The sequence below is a fragment of the Pogoniulus pusillus genome, chromosome 27 (assembly GCF_015220805.1).
Source record: "Pogoniulus pusillus isolate bPogPus1 chromosome 27, bPogPus1.pri, whole genome shotgun sequence".
NCBI classification, from domain to species: Eukaryota; Metazoa; Chordata; class Aves; order Piciformes; family Lybiidae; genus Pogoniulus; species Pogoniulus pusillus.
Genome location: NC_087290.1, coordinates 19429276 through 19449095, shown reverse-complemented (window position 1 = coordinate 19449095; position 19820 = coordinate 19429276). Strand labels below are relative to the sequence as shown.

Sequence of the window (19820 nt, the reverse complement as noted above, 5' to 3'; positions counted from 1 at the left end):
AAGTTCAGTTTGAGTTCTGAACACCAATATCAGAATTTGTTCATTTTGCAACAGTAGTGAGACATGCCCTAACAATAAGGAGCTTTCCAACAGTCATCCTTGCATTTGCTAGGAAAGATTAAGCTACAATCAAGAGAAAAATCTGGTTTGGTATGCTGCTAAGAAAAGAAGCTTTAATCCATCAGAGACAGTGAAGTTAAAGCCTATTAGTAACAGACTTCATGGTTTGGGTATAGAGGAGTGAAATCTGCATTGACTACATGGACTGGAGTGAGTTGCAAGACAAAATACTTTTTATTGTGAGAACTTTACAACTGTTAGAACACACAAAACAGGCTCTGGGTAGCAACAGGATATGCTAAGACAAGGAATAAAAGAGCATTCAATGAAGCACCAAGTTTAGAGGGAGTTAGGAACAAAACACTTACAGGTAAAGCCTCACATCTCCAAAGAGCAACAATAAATGCATTAGCCTACAAATATCAAGTTGTGTGAAGTTCACAACCACCAGGACTTCTAGAGAAGGATCTGTTTGTAACATCTTCCAACAGACATTTCACTCAGAGCTTTCTGCTGCTCTAGGAAGCAGGAGTGAGGCTACAATTTGAAGGCAGCTTTCTCCTGGCAGTCAAGTTAAGGAGTTGTGAGCTGTGGCTTAGTATGAATCGCAGCAGTGGTTTGAACACACACATCCCTCCTTGAATTCCAGGAGCAGAGTATGTCACAGTCTGGGGAAATTTGCTGTTTCACAATGAAGCTGCAAAATTTATCAGCTACCTTTACCTTACTGCTCTCTCAATATAAGCTTTAGCCACATAGAATTACTTTTTTTTTTTTTTTTCATGTTAGCCTTCTTTAAGGAGCATAAAGTAATAGCAAGAAAATTACTACCAAAGAAAGTTGTCTTTAAAGTTAAGCTAGTCTGAACTTGTCTAATTGCTCAGCAAGTACCTTCAGCAGGCAGGTGGAGAGAAGCTGCACGTCAGGTGCAGCTAGGCAGGTGGAGAGAAGCTTGAGCAGCGAGCTTTGGCAAAGTGAGCAGCCACAGGAGTAAGAACCAGCAGCAATGTTCTCAGAACTATAAGGGTGATGCAAGCCCTATCACATTCACTGTGGGACTCCCAGGGAGGGTACCATCTTGGATAAACTGCAAGTGAGCACAGAAATATAACATTTACTGGAGTCCATACTCTGAGAGTAACTCAGGGATAGGAGCAGCAATGTAAAATGGGGATACGTACAGCGGAATCGGTCACGTTCTGCATTTCCTGGGAAAAGGCAAAAGAGAAGTCTTACAGCCTGCCAGCATTTGTCTCTCCTTACATCTTTACTAGCTAGGTGAAACAAACTCATCAGATTTACAGTCAGTAGAAGTGACAGAGAATTCCCACTGATAAACCTTACAAACAAAAAATGTACAATTCTGGAGCCCCCAACACAAGAAGGGCATGGAACTGTTAAGAGTGAGTCCAGAGGAGGTCAGCAAGATGCCCAGAGGGCTGCAGCAGCTCTGCTATGAGGACAGCATGAGAGACTTGAGGCTCTGCAACCTGGAGAAGAGAAGGCTTGGAGGAAACCTTGGAGTGGCCTTCCAGGATCTGAAGGGTCTCCAGGAAGGCTGGGGAGATACTATCGACAAGGTCTGGTAATGAGAGGATAAGGGGTAATGGGTTTAAACTGGCAGAGGGGAGACTGAAACTGGATGTTAGGAAAGGGTTCTTCGCAGTGAGGGTGGTGAGACACTGACACAGGTTGCCCAGGGAGCTTGTGGATGCTTCCTCCCTGGAGGTGTTCAAGGCCAGGTTGGATGAGGCCCTGAACAGCCTGCTCTAGTGGGAGGTGTCCCTGCCTATGGCAGGGGGTTGGAACCAGATAAGCTTTGAGGTCCCTGCCAACCTAAACCATTCTGTGATTCCATGATTCTATGAAATAAAAGTTCTAATGTTTCTGTAGAACAAACCCAAATGCTTTAGAATGTTCATGTCTCCATAAAGCTACGGTTGTTGAGAACAATGACATGGGTGGGGGACAGAGACACCAAATTATTTTCTCCTTTGTCTTCCTGGAGTCATAAACACTGTGTAAATGTCAGAATATACAGGAGCTAGTAAATCTCATCAGATCCAGTGCTAAGTGTCTGGGAATCTGGACAGGCTGGAGAGCTAGGTGGGGAGAAATGTAATGAAATGCAACAAGGCCAAGTGTAGAGCCTTGCAGCTGGCAAAGAACAACCCCATGGACCAGTATGGGATGGGGACTGAGCTGCTGCGGAGCAGCATAGGGGACAGGGACCTGGGGGTCCTGGGGACAGCCACCAGCCAGCATTATGCTCTTGTGGCTAAGGTGGCCAATGGATTAGAAGGGCTGTGGGTAGGAGGTCGAGAGAAGTTCTCCTGCCCCTCTACTCTGCCCTGCTGAGGCTGTATCTGGAATACTGTGTCTGGTTCTGGACCCCTCAGTTCAAGGAGGACAGGGAACTGCTTGAAAGATCCCTTCCAGCCCCTCACATTCTCTGATTCTATGATCTATTTCCTGAATGTAAATGGCCTTAAGAAGACTTTTAAATTGTGAATTAGTCTTGAGTGAGTACCATCAAGGAAGGAGTAAAAGAAAGCCAGCAACACTCTTTGTCCAAGTAGTGTTATTCCCTTTTCCATATGGCATTTTACTCTTGCTTTTACTTACGACACAGCTTATTTTCACAGGTGTCTCCTGTCTCACAATTACTGCAGGATTTTCCTTCTATGTATGGTTGCCTGGAAGAGTTACCACTAGAAAGGCAAAAGGAAAGTTTGGTGCAGCATTTAAAAGGATGTGTTAAATATCTCAAGTCCTTTCTTTAAGGAAGTGCAATCAAAATACGAGGCCATGAGGATGAGCAGAGGGCTGGAGCTGCTCTGCTGTGAGGAGAGACAGAGGCAGTTGGGGCTGTGCAGGCTGGAGAGGAGAAGGCTCCCAGGTGACCTTATTGTGGCCTTGCAGTATCTGAAGTGGGCTACAAGAAAGCTGAGGGGGACTCTTTAGGCTGTCAGGTAGTGATAGGACTGGGGGAATGGAGCAAAGCTGGAAATGAAGAGATTTGACCTGGATGTTAGGAGGAAGCTGTTTAGCATGAGGGTAGAGAGACCCTGGAAGGAGTTGCCCAGGGAGGTGGTGGAAGCTCCATCCCTGGAGGTGTTTAAGACCAGGCTGGATGAGGCTCTAGACAGCCTGATCTAGTGTGAGGTGTCCCTGGGCATGGCAGGGGGGTTGCAACAGGATGATCCTTGTAGTCCCTTCCAACCCTGATTGATTCTATGACTCTGTGACTCCATGACTCCTGATTCAAGGGCTCCCCGATTGCATCTACCAGGCTACCAATAACTAAAGAACCCAATTTCCTTGCAGCTAAACATGCTGATGATTGCTTTCACAGCAGCGACTTACCTTGGTGAATAGTTGCAAACGAAATTTGCTGCGTCTGGGATTCCTGCGACTTCCTTACAGTAAGTAACAGCGCAGCCAATTTTGTATGAATGGTCCCAAACGACCTAGAAAAACCCAGGTTTAAAATCAATCACAAACTACCCTCAGTGGTTGCCTTGTTTAATGTCTAGGAAGTTTACCCTTTTTTCAGCAATCTTCCATATTATGACCATTTGGTAACATCTTACCTAGAGAGTTTCGGAACTTGCTGGGGAGACTTTAAAGAGGGACTCCTAAACATTCCCTTAGACAGAAGTGTCCTATGCAGCAAGTTTCCAGACTCTTTTCCAGAGCAGTATCAGAGTCACTGACATTGGCCATGAGGGCCAATGGGATCCTGGAGTGCATTAAAAAGAGTGTGTTCAGCAGATCAAGGGAAGTTGTCCTTGCCATCTACTCAGCTCTAGGGAGACCTCATATTGAGTACTGCCTTCAGCTTTGAGCTCCCCAGTTGAAGAGGGACAGGGATCTGCTGGAGAGAGTCCAGCGGAGGGCTACGAGGATGATGAGGGGACTGGAGCACTGCCTGGTGAAGAGAGGCTGAGGGCCCTGGGGCTGCTTAGTCTGGAGAAGACTGAGAGGGATCTAATAAATGCTTACAAATCTCTGAGGGCTGGGGGCCAGGAGGAACAGGTTCTGTTCACTTGCTCCCTGGGATAGTACAAGGAGCAATGGATGGAAGCTGCAGCATCCAGGCCTGCAACAGGAGCAGTGTGGGCAGCAGGACAAGGGAGGTTCTTCTGCCCCTGTGCTCAGCTCTGGTCAGACCACACTTTGAGTACTGTGTCCAGTTCTGGGCCCTTCAGTTCAAGAGAGATGTTGAGGTGCTGGAAGGTGTCCAGAGAAGGGCAGCAAGGCTGGGGAGTGTCCTGGAGCACAGCCCTGTGAGGAGAGGCTGAGGGAGCTGGGGGTGTGCAGCCTGCAGCAGAGGAGGCTCAGGGCAGAGCTCATTGCTGCCTGCAGCTGCCTGCAGGGAGGCTGTAGCCAGGTGGGGTTGGGCTCTGCTGCCAGGCACCAGAGACAGAATGAGGGAACACAGCCTCAAGCTGTGCCAGGGCAGGTCTAGGCTGGCTGTGAGGAGGAAGTTGTTGTCAGAGAGAGTGATTGGCACTGGAATGGGCTGCCCAGGGAGGTGGTGGAGTGGCTGTGACTGGAGGTGTTGAAGCCAAGCCTGGCTGGGGCACTTAGTGCCATGGTCTGGTTGGTTGGGCAGGGCTGGGTGCTAGGTTGGGCTGGCTGAGCTTGGAGGTCTCTTCCAACCTGCTTGATTCTGTCATTCTGTGATTCTTAGCAGCTCTACTCAGCCTGGTTTTCACATTTTTTAAAAGTCTGCCCATTTTCCACGTGTCTGAGCCTTCAAGACCATGGAGACTTCCAGATCATGCAGGGACCTTGCACATCAGTCTTGAAGAACTATTTACTTTTGCATGTTCCCTGCTGTTTAACCCATATACTCTGCTTCCTTTTCCAGTGATGAGCTCCCTTTGTCATCCTGCCTGGCCCCCTACCTGAAATGCACAAATACTTTGATAGGACTGAGCTAAGTGTAACAAGAAGCACTCTGCAGCACCTCCGCTATGAGGACAGGCCGAGACAGTGGGAGCTCTGCAGCCTGGAGAAGAGAAGGCTTCCAGGAGACCTTATAGTGGCCTTCCAGTATCTGAAAGGGGCCACAGGAAGGCTGGGGAGTGGCTATTGACAAGGTCTTGTAATGACAGGACAAGGAGGAATGGGTTTAAACTGGTAGAGGGTATACTGAAACTGGATGTTAGGAAAGGGCTCTTGACAGTGAGTGTGGTGAGACACTAGCACAGGTTGCCCAGGGAGGTTGTGGCTGCTACCTCCCTGGAGGTGTTCAAAGCCAGACTGGATGAGGCCTTGAGCGACCTGTTCTAGTGGGAGGTGTGGCAGGGATTTGGAACTGGCAGAGCTTTGAGGTCTCTTCCAACTTAAACCATTCTATTATTCTAAGAAAGAAGCAATCAGAATCAGCAGAAAGAAGTCTAAGAAGTGCACATCAGTCCCAAGAGAATGTGCAAAACCCTTCAGGCTTCTCCACAGACAAGGTTGAAGAGCAAATTGAAAAAGCATAGCAAGGGCCTTGCTATGTAACCTCTGCGTTTCTTCCCGGCAGAATCAGGAGCAGGAAACAAGAATGAACATTTGAGAGTATTTGAAAAAGGAATAAAAAGATGTACAAAAAGGTCCAAACAGAAAACGTTTTTTAAATGATTCTGGCAACTTGGAACTATTTTGATTTCACAATCCACAGTTCACTCAAAAAGAGCCTCCCAGCTACTGCTGTGTCCAGCTGCAGTTTCACTGCAAATGTACTGCTAAGTATTTTCCCCTGGAATCTGCACAGATGAGGCCTGCCTGAATACCATGACAGGAACCTAAAGAGTCACTCTTACTAGGTAAGGTCTGGCTGGACATTATCTTCTTGTTTCCATCTGTGCCACACTACGTGTTTGAGCAAAGGTGAAACTAATTCTACTGCACAAGTGCTTTTTTAAACATAGAGATGAGCAAATCCTTGTGAAGTGTTGTTCATGGAAAAGCTTTACTTTCTCAACAGAGTGAAGTTGGTCAGAAGTATCATAAATTTGCGGCTGGTGCTCTTCCCCTCCCTTCTTTTTCTACAAGCTTTGTAAAGAATACACTTTACTTTAGCTGCACTTTCTCTATTAAAATTTCTACTAAGGAGTACCCACAGACATCCTGCAATTACTGTAATCACTTCCACTGGCATCTCCAAGCTCACAGAACCCAGAACTGTGTAGCCTTCCAGCCAGAGAACTTGAAATGGTTATGAAGTCTGTGTAGTATGGATACTACAAAGTGAGAAGTGAGGCTTTCAGTGAGGCCAACATCGAGGGCAAGAAGAATGGATTGGTGTACAAGACAAAGAGGTGAATGAGTGATGGTGTAACCAGTAGTACAACCACGGCTTGTGAGGACAAGACAGTAAGGTGCCAGTCACTGCAGATCACATCTGCAAGTCTGTATCATTTACAGCCCCTACTGAGTCATCTGGTAGGCACCAGACAGGACATTGTATCAAAGGTAGCTCTTACCTGAGTATAATGACTACAAACTTGAGTACATTTCTGCACTGCAAAGGTATAGAACTTGACCTCATCATACCACGATTTAATGGCACTGGCAACAGTGAATATTTGATGACTGCCAGCCCAAAGATTCTCTCCAATCGATGTGAAATTAGGATGGCACTGATGCTCCTCACTTAAGTAGATATTATGTTCAAACCTGCACGTCTTTGCCCATGCCCTCGCAGTTCTTGCCAAAGCTGCATCCCAAGTCTGCAAAACATGAAAGGTGAAAAAGCTGTGCAGTGTTAGTTTACAGCTGAATCGTCTTCAGCTAAAACCAGTCAGGCTTTAAAAGTACAGGCCCTGCCACAGGACCCTTCTTTCTTCCTAAGGAGAAATTCCTTGGGGTGGAATATGAACACCTTCCACTGACCTGTTTGGCTGCAACCTCCTGTGGCACATGTGCTGTTTCTAGACTCACCTGCCTACAAGTGGCTCAACTAGATTTCCTATCAAGTAAATGCAGAGATAACACAAGGCAGCTACCTTGGCTGCCTTGCCACCTTAAGCATATCTTATTACCCTAAGCTCACATTTCAAAGACCTGGGCCTCCAGCATTTCAGAAGAGCCAAGGCTTTATATTTTCCTTCTTTCCTTTGTTTTTCAAGAGCTCTAGACAGATCAGATACATCCTTACATTTTGGAATACGTTGCTTTATCACAAGACCTTACTGTGACCTTTATATATATCAAAATGACCCTATTGTGACCTTTCAGTACCTTAAAGGGGGCCTACAAGAAAGCTGGGGAGTGACTGTTCAGGATGTCAGGTAGTGATAGGACTGGGTGGAATGGACCCAGGCTAGAAATGGGTAGATTCAGCCTGGATGTTATGAAGAAATTGTTCAACACGAGGGTGGAGAGAGCCTGGCAGGGGTTGCCCAGGGAGGTGGTGGAAGCCTCCTGCCTGGAGGTGTTTGAGGCCAGGCTGGCTGAGGCTGTGGGCAGCCTGCTCTAGTGTGAGGTGTCCCTGGGCATGGCAGGGGGTTTGGAACCCGCTGATCCTTGAAGTCCCTTCCAACCCTGCCTTATTCTGTGATTCTAAGAGCTAAATGCAGAAGCGTGATACCTAACACGTAGGTGGAGGTGTTAAACACCCTAAAGGTATGTAAGGCCAAGCTGAATGAGGCCTTGGGCAACCCAGTCGAGATATGTCCCTGCCCATGGCAGGGGGGTTGGAGTGGATCAGCTCTGAGGATCCCTCCCACCTGAGGAGTGTCTTTGTGAGAGCTCAGGTATAAATAACCACCAAACCTCTGCTTCGGGGGCTGTGCTTTTGGGAATGGTTCCCCCACGTGCCTTGTGCAGTGCTGAATGAATGACAACAGCTGCATCTTGCCAAAGCATCTCTGCGATCCCCGTCAGCTCTGCCCGCTGCTGACCCACAGACCCCAGGCCCACGGCGCCATGCCCCGGCAGGGCTGCGAAGGCGCTCCTCGGCCTGTCCCTACCATGTAGCGCATGTTGCTGGCAGGCGGCTGGACCTGGCTGCGGAAGTCGTTGTGGACTTGCACACACTCCTTAATGAACGCCTTGCTCCTGATGCTGGGGAGTGAGGGCAGCAGCGCGGCCGCGGCGCCCAGCAGCGGCAGGCCCAGCAGCGGCAGCCCCAGCAGCGGCAGCCCCAGCAGCGCCGCGCACGGCCCCATGGCGGCAGCCTCTGCGCCTCGCCTCAGGGCTCTGCCCCGCCCCGCCGCGCGCCCCGCACCTTCCAGAGCCTTCCCGGCCCGCGCGCGGCGCCCGCGGGGGGGCCGTGCGGAGGCGTGTCCGCGCGGCGCTGGGCGGGGCCGGGGCGGGCTGGGCGGGGCCGGGGCGGGCTGGGCGGGGCCGGGCCGGGCCGGGCCGGGCCGGGGCGCAGCGGCCATGGTGCTGTCGGCGCTGCAGCAGGTTGTGCTCTCGGCCGTGCTGGTGTTTTGCCTCTTCGTCGTCATGCCCAGGATGTTCGGGGCAGGAGGAGGCGGCGGCCGCGCCGGCCGGTCCCCGCGGGGCGGCAAGAACGTCCCTGGCCACTACGATCCCCGGCAGCATCGCAGAGGTAGGAGCCGGCGCAGTGCCTCAGGCCTCGCAGTTCGCTGCGGGAGCGGCTTGGAGGCGGCCCCGGTCCGCGGCGAGATTGAGACGAGCCTCTGGGAGCGGAGAGGGCTGCGCTGCCGCTCCGTCCGTCAGGCGGGAGGCGCCCGGCGTTGTACGCGGCCTGCGGTGCAGGGGAGGCCTTGTCCGGCGGCCCCGAGCTGCCTCCGAGCTCCGAACCTTCCACCCGCCCCTAGAGAGCTCACTGCTCGTTTGAGCTCCAGTTCTGTAAACGCATCTCAAGCTGTATCGTAGGATCAGCCAGGTTGGAAGAGAGCTCCAAGCTCACCCAGCCCAACCTAGCACCCAGCCCTGCCCAACCAACCAGACCACGGCACTAAGTGCCCCAGCCAGGCTTGGCTTCAACACCTCCAGCCACAGCCACTCCACCACCTCCCTGGGCAGCCCATTCCAATGCCAATCACTCTCTCTGACAACAACTTCCTCCTGACACCCAGCCTAGACCTGCCCTGGCACAGCTTGAGGCTGCGTCCCCTTCTCTTGCTGGGTGCCTGGCAGCAGAGCCCAACCCCACCTGGCTACAGCCTCCCTGCAGGCAGCTGCAGGCAGCAATGAGCTCTGCCCTGAGCCTCCTCTGCTGCAAGCTGCACACCCCCAGCTCCCTCAGCCTCTCCTCACAGGGCTGTGCTTCAGGCCCCTCCCCAGCCTTGGTGACCTCTGGACACTTTCCAGTAACTCAGCATCTGTTGGTGTGTGTCAGCTGAAGATTTAGTTCAAAGTCCAAAGGTCTGCTGTAGTTTTAGACAACAAGAAAAAGGATGCTTTGTCGAGGTAGCTCTGTCATTCATCCATGTCTTCCAATGCTTTCGAATCCAAGAGATAGATGCAGTAATGCTGCAAATTATGTGCCTGTGCTTTTGCTCGAGTACCTTTCAAAGATAGAAAAAGTGAGGCTTGAGCTGCTACCCTGTGCCTCCCTGCTGATGCCAAACTCTGAGTGCTCCACAAGCTCTAGAGCTGCTTGTTTTACCTGGCTACTTACAGATACAGTAGCTGAAGTTCCCTGCAGATCTAAGTTCTTCTAAAACAAAACCTGAAAACAAGTCAGCAATTCACCTGATTATGAGTAACTGATAAATAGAATTAAATAATTGTTCCTGCATAGAATGCATTTCAGGCAGGTCTGCTGTTCATGTTTCATAGTTATGGAATGGTTTAGGCTGAAAGGGACCTCACAGCTCAGCCAGTTCAAACCCCCTGCCATAGGCAGGGGCACCTCCCACTAGAACAGAGAGCTCAAGGCCACATCCAGTCTGGCCTTGAACACCTCCAGGGAGGTTGTGGAGCACAGAATCACCCAGTGTAATCACATTGGGTGATTCTGAGCTCCACAACCTCCCTGGGCAACCTGTGCCAGTGTCTCACCACCCTCACTGCAAACAGCTTGTTCCTAACATCCACTTTCAATCTCCCCTCTGCCACTTTAAACCCATTCCTCCTCATCCTTTCATTGCAAGACATTGTCAATAGTCCATCCCCAGCTCTCCTGCAGCCCCCTTAAGATACTGGAAGGCCACTCCAAGGTCTCCTGGAAGCCTTCTCTTATCCAGGCTGCAGAGCCTCAACTCTCATGCTGTCCTCATAGCAGAGCTGCTGCAGCCCTCTGAGCATCTTGGTGACCTCCTCTGGACTCACTCTTAACAGTTCCATGCCCTTCATGTGTTGAGGGCTCCAGAACTGCACACAGGAGTCCAGGTTTTCTAGGTTCTTTCTCCTGCTCAGTAACTCACTGCTTCTGCTGTGGGATAAACCTGGCGCAGGACACTGGAATCCATTAGGACTTCTCTGTGCCAGGAGAGTGTTTTTTTTTTCCCTGACCACATTCTTACTAGTATGACCTGTGGAAATTATTTAATCTGTGCTATTTGCTATTCTAGTAAATCTCTTCATTTATATTAAGCCTAAACAGAACTGAAAGGGGTAAATAGTTCAAGTTCAAAACTAGTACTCAATGGGAAGCATTTGGAATGGAGGAAGGCTGTATATGAGATAAAATGGGATTTCCAGGTTAGTGTGGTTTTACTGACTCTAAACCTGCTTGTGTTGGAAGGAGAGTGTCTGCCTGCACCTGCATCAAAAGATGGAGATAGGCTGAGTTCTGCTTCTGGCAATTCAGGCATTTGATTTTGTGTGTAGCTGTCCAGTTCAGAGTTCCAGCAAGTGCATGGGTAAGAGGTCTGCTCCACATGTGCATGCTGCAAACTAGTCAGTGACACGTGGGAGGACTTGCGGTGGTGCCTGTCCCAGCTGCAGAGCTGGTAGTAAATGCCACTGTTGCCAGCAGCATCCCTCCAAGTCTGAAAAACTTTTCTGACTTATACAGTTTAGACAATTCTAAAACTCTGCTCAAGAGCTCTTGCCACAGAGTACCAGCTTAGGTTAGCAGAGTTCTCTCCTCTCCTGCCTGTGGAAGAAGCTGTAGCCAAACAGCTGTTTCCCTGGAGCTGTAGCTTGGGATGCTTGAGTTGAGCACCCTGGAGCGATGTCACTGCGGGTTCTGGAGTGCCAGTGTTTGGGTAGTTATTGACAAAGAGTGATTTGCATAACAGTCTCATTTTACCTGTGCCCAGTTCTGGCAGCTCAAACTGTGGCACACTCGGTGCTCGAGGGGTTTGTAAGCGTAAGCCCAGGCAGGCAGCTGAGACTTCAAGCCCCACGGTCACCTGCTGTCTGTCTCCGGGAGCCTCTGTTTTTCATGTGCCTGCCTCATGAAGCCCATGTCACCTAATCCCCAAGTCCAGCAGTCACGCTAGCTGTTCCTCATCTGCTCCCTGCTCTGGCAGGCAAATGTTTCAGACTTCCAAGGCTGCATCTTTTTGCTACTGTGTAATCTTTTTTTGCTAGGTGTGCGATTGACAGAGACACAGCACATCAAAGGCTGTGGGAATATCTGTGTACCATGGAATTCTCTGCCACCTGGAAAGCAGCAGGACAGCATTTCAACAAGTTTTTTCCCCTGGGACTACACAATTCAGTTTGTAGTTAACTTCTTTCTTCTGAGGGAAGTTATTAGTTTGTACTGTTCTCAGCATTATCATCAGTTTCTCCGAGTCTGCTTTAACTTCAGGATTTGAGTTGTTCCTGCTTGCATCTATCTGTCTGTGGCTTGCTGTGCACAAAGAAGTGTAGAAACTTTGTATGGAACTCTTTGCTGCTTACATTTAACTTTGCATTCTTGTAATGAAAAGGTGGGTTTTATTTGTGGGTTTGGGGTTTTTTTGTTTATTTTGGTTTATTATCTCTTTGTTTGGATTCAGGGCTGACCATACCATCTTGTAAGAGTGGTAAAGATGAACACACAAGAGAACAATTCCAGTTGTGAAACTAACTGGACTGTTAATTTCTCTTCTAATTTGATCTTCATTCTCTCAATTTAATTTTTTTAGGTGCTCCTCAGACACTTCATCAACTTCACCTGAATCCAGAAAATTCTGATAGTAATACTTACCAGAGTATTCAGCAGATGAGAAATGCAATGGAAAAAGAGATAAAGAGTGAGAGGAGAGGAAACGGTAGAGAGCTGGCATTCACCCTCATGCCCTTGTATGCACTTGGAGTGGGAGTGTTTGCAGCATACAAATTTCTTAAGGTAAGCCACAAAAAATGCATTAAATGGTTGAAATCAGAATGAAATATATGTGTGTGTGTGTGTGTGTGCATATATCTCCAGTTTTGTTATATGGCTTGCTTTGTTTTCCCATTTCTGAGACCATGCTTATGGTTGTCCAAAAGCCATTTCTTGCTCTGTTTGACTTTGAATGTGAGCTCCAAGGTTACAATTTTGGCATTTCTTATTCTTCATTCTGAAGCCCTGTGACTTATCTTTCTTTGATACTTAAAGAAGTGAAAGTCTTACCTGTCTTGGCCTCAAATAGGAATCTGAGAACCTGAACAGCTCTGTTGCCTGAGGCTGTAACTGAAGCCTCATCAGTATTTCACTTCCTTTTCATTCTTCAGAATGAGGTTGAGTGTGGGAAGGAGATGGACAAGTCCTGCAGAATAATAGTCTTAAATTATCAATTAGGTGGAATAATGAGCAGACTTGACCTTGTGTTTGAGTTTCTCATTTGGTCATGCAGCGGCAAGTTAGGCTTTCATGCATGAAAAGCGATACCTGCTCTAGCATTTGTAAATCACAGATGGAGAACACATTTCTACTGAAAAAAATAACAGTCCTGATGTGTATTGTTTATGGTAAGGGCTGCTACAGCCCTTGCAGTGAGGAGAGTGCACCTGGGATATGTTTGCTTGACTTCAGAAAAAGACTTAAACCTGAAGAGGACCAGGGGCAGCATCTTCTCTGTAGTCCCCTGCATGAGAAAAACACCACTTGGTGGCCGAAGGAACACAGAGGCTGAGCAGTTGGGGTTTAAATATAATTAGGTTATAAGTAAGATGTAAAGAGCATGAAAACAGTGTTTTGGGTGTTACAATTCCTTACACGTGCCCCTGTGGACTGAAGCATAAATATCTTTATAATGGCATCTTCATTCCTTCAAGAAAGAAGTTTTACCTCCTAATTAATGATAGGAGATTTGACCTAGTGACCTGCAAGGTTCCTTCTGTGCACTTGTTGCAAACTGCAGTTGAAATAGTTCCTTTCTTCTGTGGCTTTGATTGGTTGTGTTGCTGCGTAGAATCGATGCTAGTTTAATATGGGAAGAAGACATGGCAGAAAAAGTCTCATTGATGGAGCACTTCTTTGTGGGTGTGGTTTACTTTCAGCACATTTCTAAGGACAGTTTTATTTGTAATGCACAGACAGTGCTGAAGTCACTTAACATGGTTGTATTTATTACAGATGAAGGCACATGAAGAAAGTCTCTCCCAAAAGGAAAAAAGTACAGAAGAGAAGGCCAAGGAAACAGGTAGGATACCCATTCAGAGTGCACATGTTCACCTCTGGGCTGCAGAACAAAGCTACAGGTTTTCAGTGGTGCAATCCAGCTAAACCAGAACAATCTTTTAATTTAGCTGCAGTCAGGAGCTCAGTATTACTCTGTACGTTTGAAACACTTAGTAGAGGTTTGCTTGAAAATTCCAGATGGAAGTACTCTTTAAACCAGGCATAGCAATGCAACAGGATTCGCTGCTTTTTTCATGCCTGATGTTGTTCTCACTTGAGCCCTGTGCAGTTATCATCAGTAGAACAGGATGTGATAATCTTAAGATGAATACTGTAGTTAAACAGAGTATAGTGATCTGCTTTAGAACTGAGCTGTACTGATAGTGGAACAGTATGGATAAACAGTTACAGAGGGGGTTGCATTTCTAGGCCAAATCGAGACCTGTAATTATAGAAGAGACAAAAAATAACCTTTTCTTTGTTTGATTTCCTTTTCATGATACAGAATACTCTTGACTGTCTGACTGGGAGTGTGCTAAGAAATGGGCTTGCCCTTGGAGAAAGTTACAGCATGTCAAAGCTGGGCTGGTTTCCTTCTCTTTCTGCCCTTATGTAGACACATTTCTAGCTCATTATGAAACCAGCAGCCTCTTTCAGCGTCCCTGCACACCATTACTGAGCCCAGCTGCACAGCTGATGTGCTGCACTGCCTGCTCACCATCTTGGTGTCTCCCAAACTGCAGAGGAGCAGTGTTTTAGTGGGAGGTACTTCTCCTTAGGTGTTGGATGTATCTGCCAGGTGTGACTGGGCAAACTCCTGACAATGCAATAAGTGTAAATACATTACTTACACCTCAGGGAGTCTTAGAACTGCATAGGTTTTGAGACAGGGAAGGTGAGAGCCACATCATCATTCAGCTTGTGCCAAGGGGTGCTCTGTTTACTGGTGAAATGACTTCTGGTCAGCCATAGCAGTAATGCTTCTCTTCTGACCCCTGCCAGCTCCTTTTTGTATTCTAGAGCTGTGTAGAGAAAAAGACTACCTGTGTTTGAATCTGCTCCACCAGACCCAGGAATCGATGTCCTTTTTGGTATTGTAAAGACACTTCTAACAATGTTTTCTCTCCTCTTTCCTCTGCCTCCCTCCTTTTTCTTCTTTTGCCTATGTTCTTTGTTAGAGCATCAGCTTTTAGAGCTGGAGAAGCATCTAGCACAGACAGAGAAAATGTTAAATTCTTTATTGACTCAGTTGGATCCACTGTCAAACTGGTGAGTGTTCTAAAACGTCTCAGTATTGATTTCTGTAAGCTGAAGTCCTCCAAAATGTTAACAGAGTTGTTAAAATGTTCTCTCTGTGCGGGTGGGGAACAGGGTTTGGGAACCTTCTGTAGTTACTTAACTGTTTCTGTAGCCTTTTGTAGGAAACAGCTCAGTTTGTGAGCTCTTCCACCTCTCGTCTCTTCACCAAACAAATGCAAAACCTCAGGCTTAAAAAGACATTACTGTAGCTTAAAAAGTTAAACTTTGGTATTGCCTGAGGAGACTAATACTAAAAAAAAGTACTTCAGCTCAGTAGCATTTGGAAGCTGCTGTGGGAATTCGATTTGAGGTAGCTGAGAGTGTTCCCTCCTTTTGCTGCAATGAGAAGACTGAACCAGTTGCAGGGGGTAGCAGCTGATGTTTGTGTTGTGAAATGAACCTGCCAAGTGATTGTAGGTGTGCTGAGGAAACATGACTACCCTGTGGCAGTGCAACAAGGCAGTAGGTATTACAGCCTCTTTGTACTTTTGGAAGTGCTCTTTTCTTAAGTGCCTTACCAATCCACTGGTGAGAAAAACATCCCTGCAGCCCCTTTTGCATCGATTTTCTAGCCTTCATGAAGCATACCTTAAAACATGCAGAGTTTGGTGACTGTTCCCTTAGTACTTGTGAACTTAGCGTGTGCTGACACTGTTAAGCAGTAAATTCAGTAGCCAGTTTGCAAAGTGGATTTCTAGTGGTGATGGGAAGGATAAAGGGTAAATAAAATCTTCAGTAAAAGAGAAAAGTGTCTGAGCTGTAAAGTTCTATATTAGGCCTTCCTCTTCTGAAAATAAAAAGCCTTTGGCTCATTGCTTCTTTCAGTAGTTATTACTCAGCCTTGGCCTTTGGGGCTCCAGTGTTAGAATTCTGCTACTCAGTGAATAAGTAGCTTCAAGTGCTGGGCTTGCCAAGAAAAATCATAGAATGGTTTAAGTTGGAAGGGACCTCAAAGCTCATCCAGTTCCAACCCCCTGCCATAGGCAGGGACACCTCCCACTAGAACTCAAGGCCTTATCCAACCTGGCCTTGAACACCTCCAGGGAGGGAGCACAACCTCTGTGGGCAACCTGTGCCAGTGTCTCATCAACCTTACTATCGAGAACCCTTTCCTAACATCTAGTTTGAATCTCCCCTCTGCCAGTTCAAACGCACTCCTCCTCATCCTGTCATTACCAGACCTTGTCAATAGTCCCTCCTGCAGCCCCCTTCACATACTGGAAGGCCACTCCAAGGTCTCCTGGGAGTCTTTTCTTCTCCAGGCTGCAGAGCCCCAACTCTCTCATCCTGTGCTCAGAGCAGAGCTGCTGCAGCCCTCTCAGCATCTTGGTGGCCTCCTCTGCACTGGCTCCAACACTTCCATGTCCTGCTTGTGCTGGGGGCTGCAGAACTGCACACAGGACTGCAGGTGGGGTGTGAGGAGAGCAGAGCCACGGGGCAGAATCCCCTCCCTTGCCCTGTGCCCACACTGCTCTTGCTGCAGCCCAGCACAGGGTTGCTGCCTTAGCCACTCAAGGAAATGTTGTGAGCTTATGCATTTATTATTCAGCACTCAGGAGGTAATCTTTCAGCTGTTGGCATCTGCCTTGTTTTCTAGTGTTAATGCTCTGGCTTGTGAGCAGAAAGATGAAATCATGACCCATCTCCAGTCGATCAGACGACTGATGAAGGAAAGTGGGTTGGATAAATCGGAGCACAAGATGAAAGGTATTTTGATTGCAAATAGGGTCCATAACTAAGTAGTTGCATTTTAAAAGGATAAATAGATCTTACTATAAAAATGGATCTTAGGTGAAATGTGTGTAGGATTCCTTTCTGGAGTGCTGTTTTCCTGTTCAAGGTGTATCCAGTTACAGAACTTGGATACATTACAATAGGTTTTTTACAGCACAGATGCTAAAAGATGTAGAACTGGGACATCACATTGTCAGGTTCTACTTTCCTTAAAACTGGGCTCCTTGGACATGAGTTTCTGAGTGGACTCTTAGTACTGGACTAACTTCAGGGTGAGAATTCCCAGACAGGGACCTCTCAGGCTGTGGGTAACACTTGTGTGATTATACAAACCAGCAAACAATTAGCTGCAACTGGAGAGTTGCAGGAGGTGCATAACAGTCCAAGAGAGATCTTAAAATGTTAGGAACGGTTTCATAGAATCAGAATGGTTTAGGTTGGAAAGGAGCTCAAAGCTCAGCCAGTTCCAATCCCCTGCCACAGGCAGGGACACCTCCCATTAGAACAGGTTGCTCAAGGCCTCATCCAGTCTGGCCTTGAACACCTCCAGGGTGTTGCCTCCCTGAGCAACCTGTGCCGGTGTCTCACCACCCTCACTGTAAAGAACCCTCTCCTAACAGCCAGTTTCAATCTCCACTCTGCCAGTTCAAACCCAATACTCTTTATCCTGTCATTACAAGACTTTGTCAATAGTCCCTCCCCAGCCCTCTTGGAGCCCCCTTCAGATACTGCAAGGCCACTCCAAAGCCTTCTCTTCTCCAGGCTGCATAGCCCCATCTCCCTCAGCCTGTTCTCAGAGCAGAGCTGCTGCAGCCCTCTCAGCATCTTGGTGGCCTCCTCTGCACTGGCTCCAACACTTCCATGTCCTGCTTGTGCTGGGGGCTGCAGAACTGCCCCCAGGACTGCAGGTGGGGTCTGAGGGGAGCTGATTTGCTGGAAAATTGGGGAATTTTTGCATTAGTTGAGTCTTAGAGAGAAAACAAATGTAAAATTCAATATTCTTTTTCTTTAACATTGGAGGCTCTGCAGCAGTTGAAACCTGTGTTTGTTTTTGCTTTGTTGTGAATGGTTAGATGTCAGCCACCTTTGTAACGAGAAACTCGAAGATCTCATTCAGTCGTTCACTGAACACTCTCAAGAGACAGGTGACAGAGAAGGTGACAGCGACGAAGATTCGTGTGAGGAAGTGGACAGTGAGTACAGAACAGAAGAGGAGGAATTACAGCATGAATGTCAAGTCCATCAGTTTGAGCCAGATGTGGTAGAAGAGCAAGAAATGATGAAGGAAGACACCACTGAATCAGAAGAGATGGGAGTGAGGAGACGGAACAGATGTGAAAGAAATCTGCAGGAGTAAAACCTGCAAAAAACTAGGGTTTTTTTGGTAATGTTATATGCACTTTAAACTGTTGCAGATGAGGTGATGTGAGCTGGTATGTGCTTTAAAAAGAGGAGTGAAATCCCATCGTGCTTGCATCTGTGACAGCTCTGTTTCTGACTTGAGTGGCACCAGGGTTTCACTCAGAATGTTTACACTTCTTTTCTATTTATTGTTTCCTATGCAGACACTTCTGCACTGTACCTGATGCACTGTAATTAGATCTGATGCTTCACAAAAGGATTAGAGTATCTTGTAATTAAGGCTAGAAAAAAAATAGATGTTCCCTAAATGTTTTGTAAGTGGTAAGCATGGAACTGTTGACCCTTGAGTTCATTAAAGAATCTGCACTGATGAATTTAGCTCTCTGTGAAGACCTTTGCAGTGGGGAGGGAGAATGAAAAGGCCTCAGGGGTAGATCTCGGGCATGCATTCCAAGTCAAGTTCGTTTATTTGGAGAAAGCAGTTGTGATGGTTTGGGTGCTCCCTGCCTCACCCAGACTGGACTCAGCCGAGCCTGGAAGTCAGAGTGAAGCTTTATATTTACAGCTTAGCACAGTATACATTCTGCACAGCTATAGGCAGAAATGTGCAAGTTGAAAGGTAATACAGAAATGCAACAGCCCTCCCAGAAACCAGAGTCCCCAGGAGGGGACCCTAACCTTATCCCAGACTTTGCCTTGCATTGAAGGTGAGTTTGGAGAAGCGGCCAGGGGGGTTATGAAGCAGATGGATTAGGCACACAGATGGCAGGTTAGAGAGAGGGAAGTGCAGGCAGCCAGAGCCTGAGAGCCACTGTGTTATCTAAATTCAGGTTCTTGTTTTTATCCATCTCAGCAAGCCCACGAGTGCTGCAGCCATCACCATTGGTTCCTTTTCACAGCCTATCTTCTAATTCCTCTCACTAAAATACCCCAGCTAGGCTCAAACTGGCACAACAGTGTAGCCACAGACACCGCTTTAAAGTAGTTTTATCCGAGTTTGCTGTCTGCCTGGGAGCAAGGTCTGGTTTTGTTAAGTCAACCTTAACGCATTACCCTGGGTCACTTTTATCTCTTCTCCACTTGTCATTGGGCAAACTCAGAAGCAGCCTCCTAACTGATAGCCACTACTGCTCTATTCCCGTTTGATGTTTCAAAGAGCCATAGACTCAGCCAGGTTAGAAGAGACCTCCAAGTTCATCCAGTCCAACCTATACAATTTTAACACCAGAGACTGTGGCCTTTTCATTCCCTCTAATGCACCTCCTTACTTCGGCACTAGTAGCAACCATAGGGAATCAGTGAGTGTTAGGAGTTGGAAGGGACCTCCAGTGAATCAGAATCAGGCAGGCTGGAAGAGACCTCCTTATCTAGTCCAGCACCCAGCCCTATCCAGTCAACCAGACCATGGCACTAAGTGCCCCAGGCAGGCTTTGCTTCAACACCTCCAGGGACAGCGACTCCACCACCTCCCTGGGCAGCCCATTCCAATGCCAATCACTCTCTCTGACAACTTCCTCCTAACATCCAGACTGAACCTCTGTGTCCCCTTGTTCTGTTGCTGGGTGCGTGGCAGAAGAGCCCAACCTCACCTGGCTACCACCTCCTTTTTGGTCTCTGGCTCCGTCCGCCTGCCTTTGCTGAGGACACCGCTCTGCGCGCAGCCTGAGCAGGCACCCATCAGGTGGGCACAGACTCGCTTGGCAGCGAAGGGAGCAGCAGGGGACTCCTTGTCCCCGTTCTCTGGGGCGGGAGCCTGCGGCGCTGCCGTGCCCAGCCGGGCCCCGGGGCGGCCGCGGGCAGGGTCGGTGCCCGGGGCGGTGCCGCGGGCGGCCGGCGGCGGGCAGGAAGGGCACCGGCGGCAGACACTCCCGCCCCTCGGCGGCTGGGCTGGGCTGCGGCAGCCGCGACA

General features: G+C 48.2%; 2 protein-coding genes and 1 long non-coding RNA gene across 4 annotated transcripts in view; 1 reads left to right on the top strand and 2 right to left on the bottom strand.

The window, feature by feature from the left end:
- The window catches only part of LOC135187685 (uncharacterized), a 60842-nt gene that overhangs the window by 31166 nt on the left and 9856 nt on the right, over positions 1–19820 (bottom strand). The gene's annotated exons all lie outside the window — the stretch shown is intronic.
- On the bottom strand, positions 272–8058 carry LOC135187436 (GLIPR1-like protein 2). The gene is made up of 6 exons (XM_064166137.1): positions 8031–8058; positions 6736–6788; positions 3427–3530; positions 2686–2771; positions 1242–1268; positions 272–1147 (listed from the first exon to the last, which is right to left on the bottom strand). Exons 2-6 carry the CDS (start codon positions 6751–6753, stop codon positions 993–995), a joined length of 390 nt encoding a protein of 129 aa, XP_064022207.1. The 5' UTR covers positions 6754–6788; positions 8031–8058; the 3' UTR covers positions 272–992.
- Positions 8415–18289, top strand: CCDC107 (coiled-coil domain containing 107). The gene is made up of 6 exons (XM_064166351.1): positions 8415–8614; positions 12057–12259; positions 13472–13538; positions 14695–14785; positions 16413–16522; positions 17623–18289. The coding sequence occupies exons 1-6, from the start codon at positions 8443–8445 to the stop codon at positions 17904–17906; spliced, it is 927 nt and encodes a 308-aa protein (XP_064022421.1). The 5' UTR covers positions 8415–8442; the 3' UTR covers positions 17907–18289.

Excerpts from the sequence above, each read along its gene's own strand:
- LOC135187436 (XM_064166137.1), bottom strand. Across the intron at positions 2,772-3,426 it reads GTTTGCAACTATTCACCAAG|TGGTAACTCTTCCAGGCAAC; the intron begins GTAAGTCGCTGC and ends TTGCCTTTCTAG. Across the intron at positions 1,148-1,241 it reads AGAACGTGACCGATTCCGCT|TTTATCCAAGATGGTACCCT; the intron begins GTACGTATCCCC and ends GCTCACTTGCAG.
- CCDC107 (XM_064166351.1), top strand. The coding sequence starts at position 8,443 with ATGGTGCTGTCGGCGCTGCAGCAGGTTGTGCTCTCGGCCGTGCTGGTG. Across the intron at positions 12,260-13,471 it reads CAGCATACAAATTTCTTAAG|ATGAAGGCACATGAAGAAAG; the intron begins GTAAGCCACAAA and ends TATTTATTACAG. Across the intron at positions 16,523-17,622 it reads ATCGGAGCACAAGATGAAAG|ATGTCAGCCACCTTTGTAAC; the intron begins GTATTTTGATTG and ends GTGAATGGTTAG.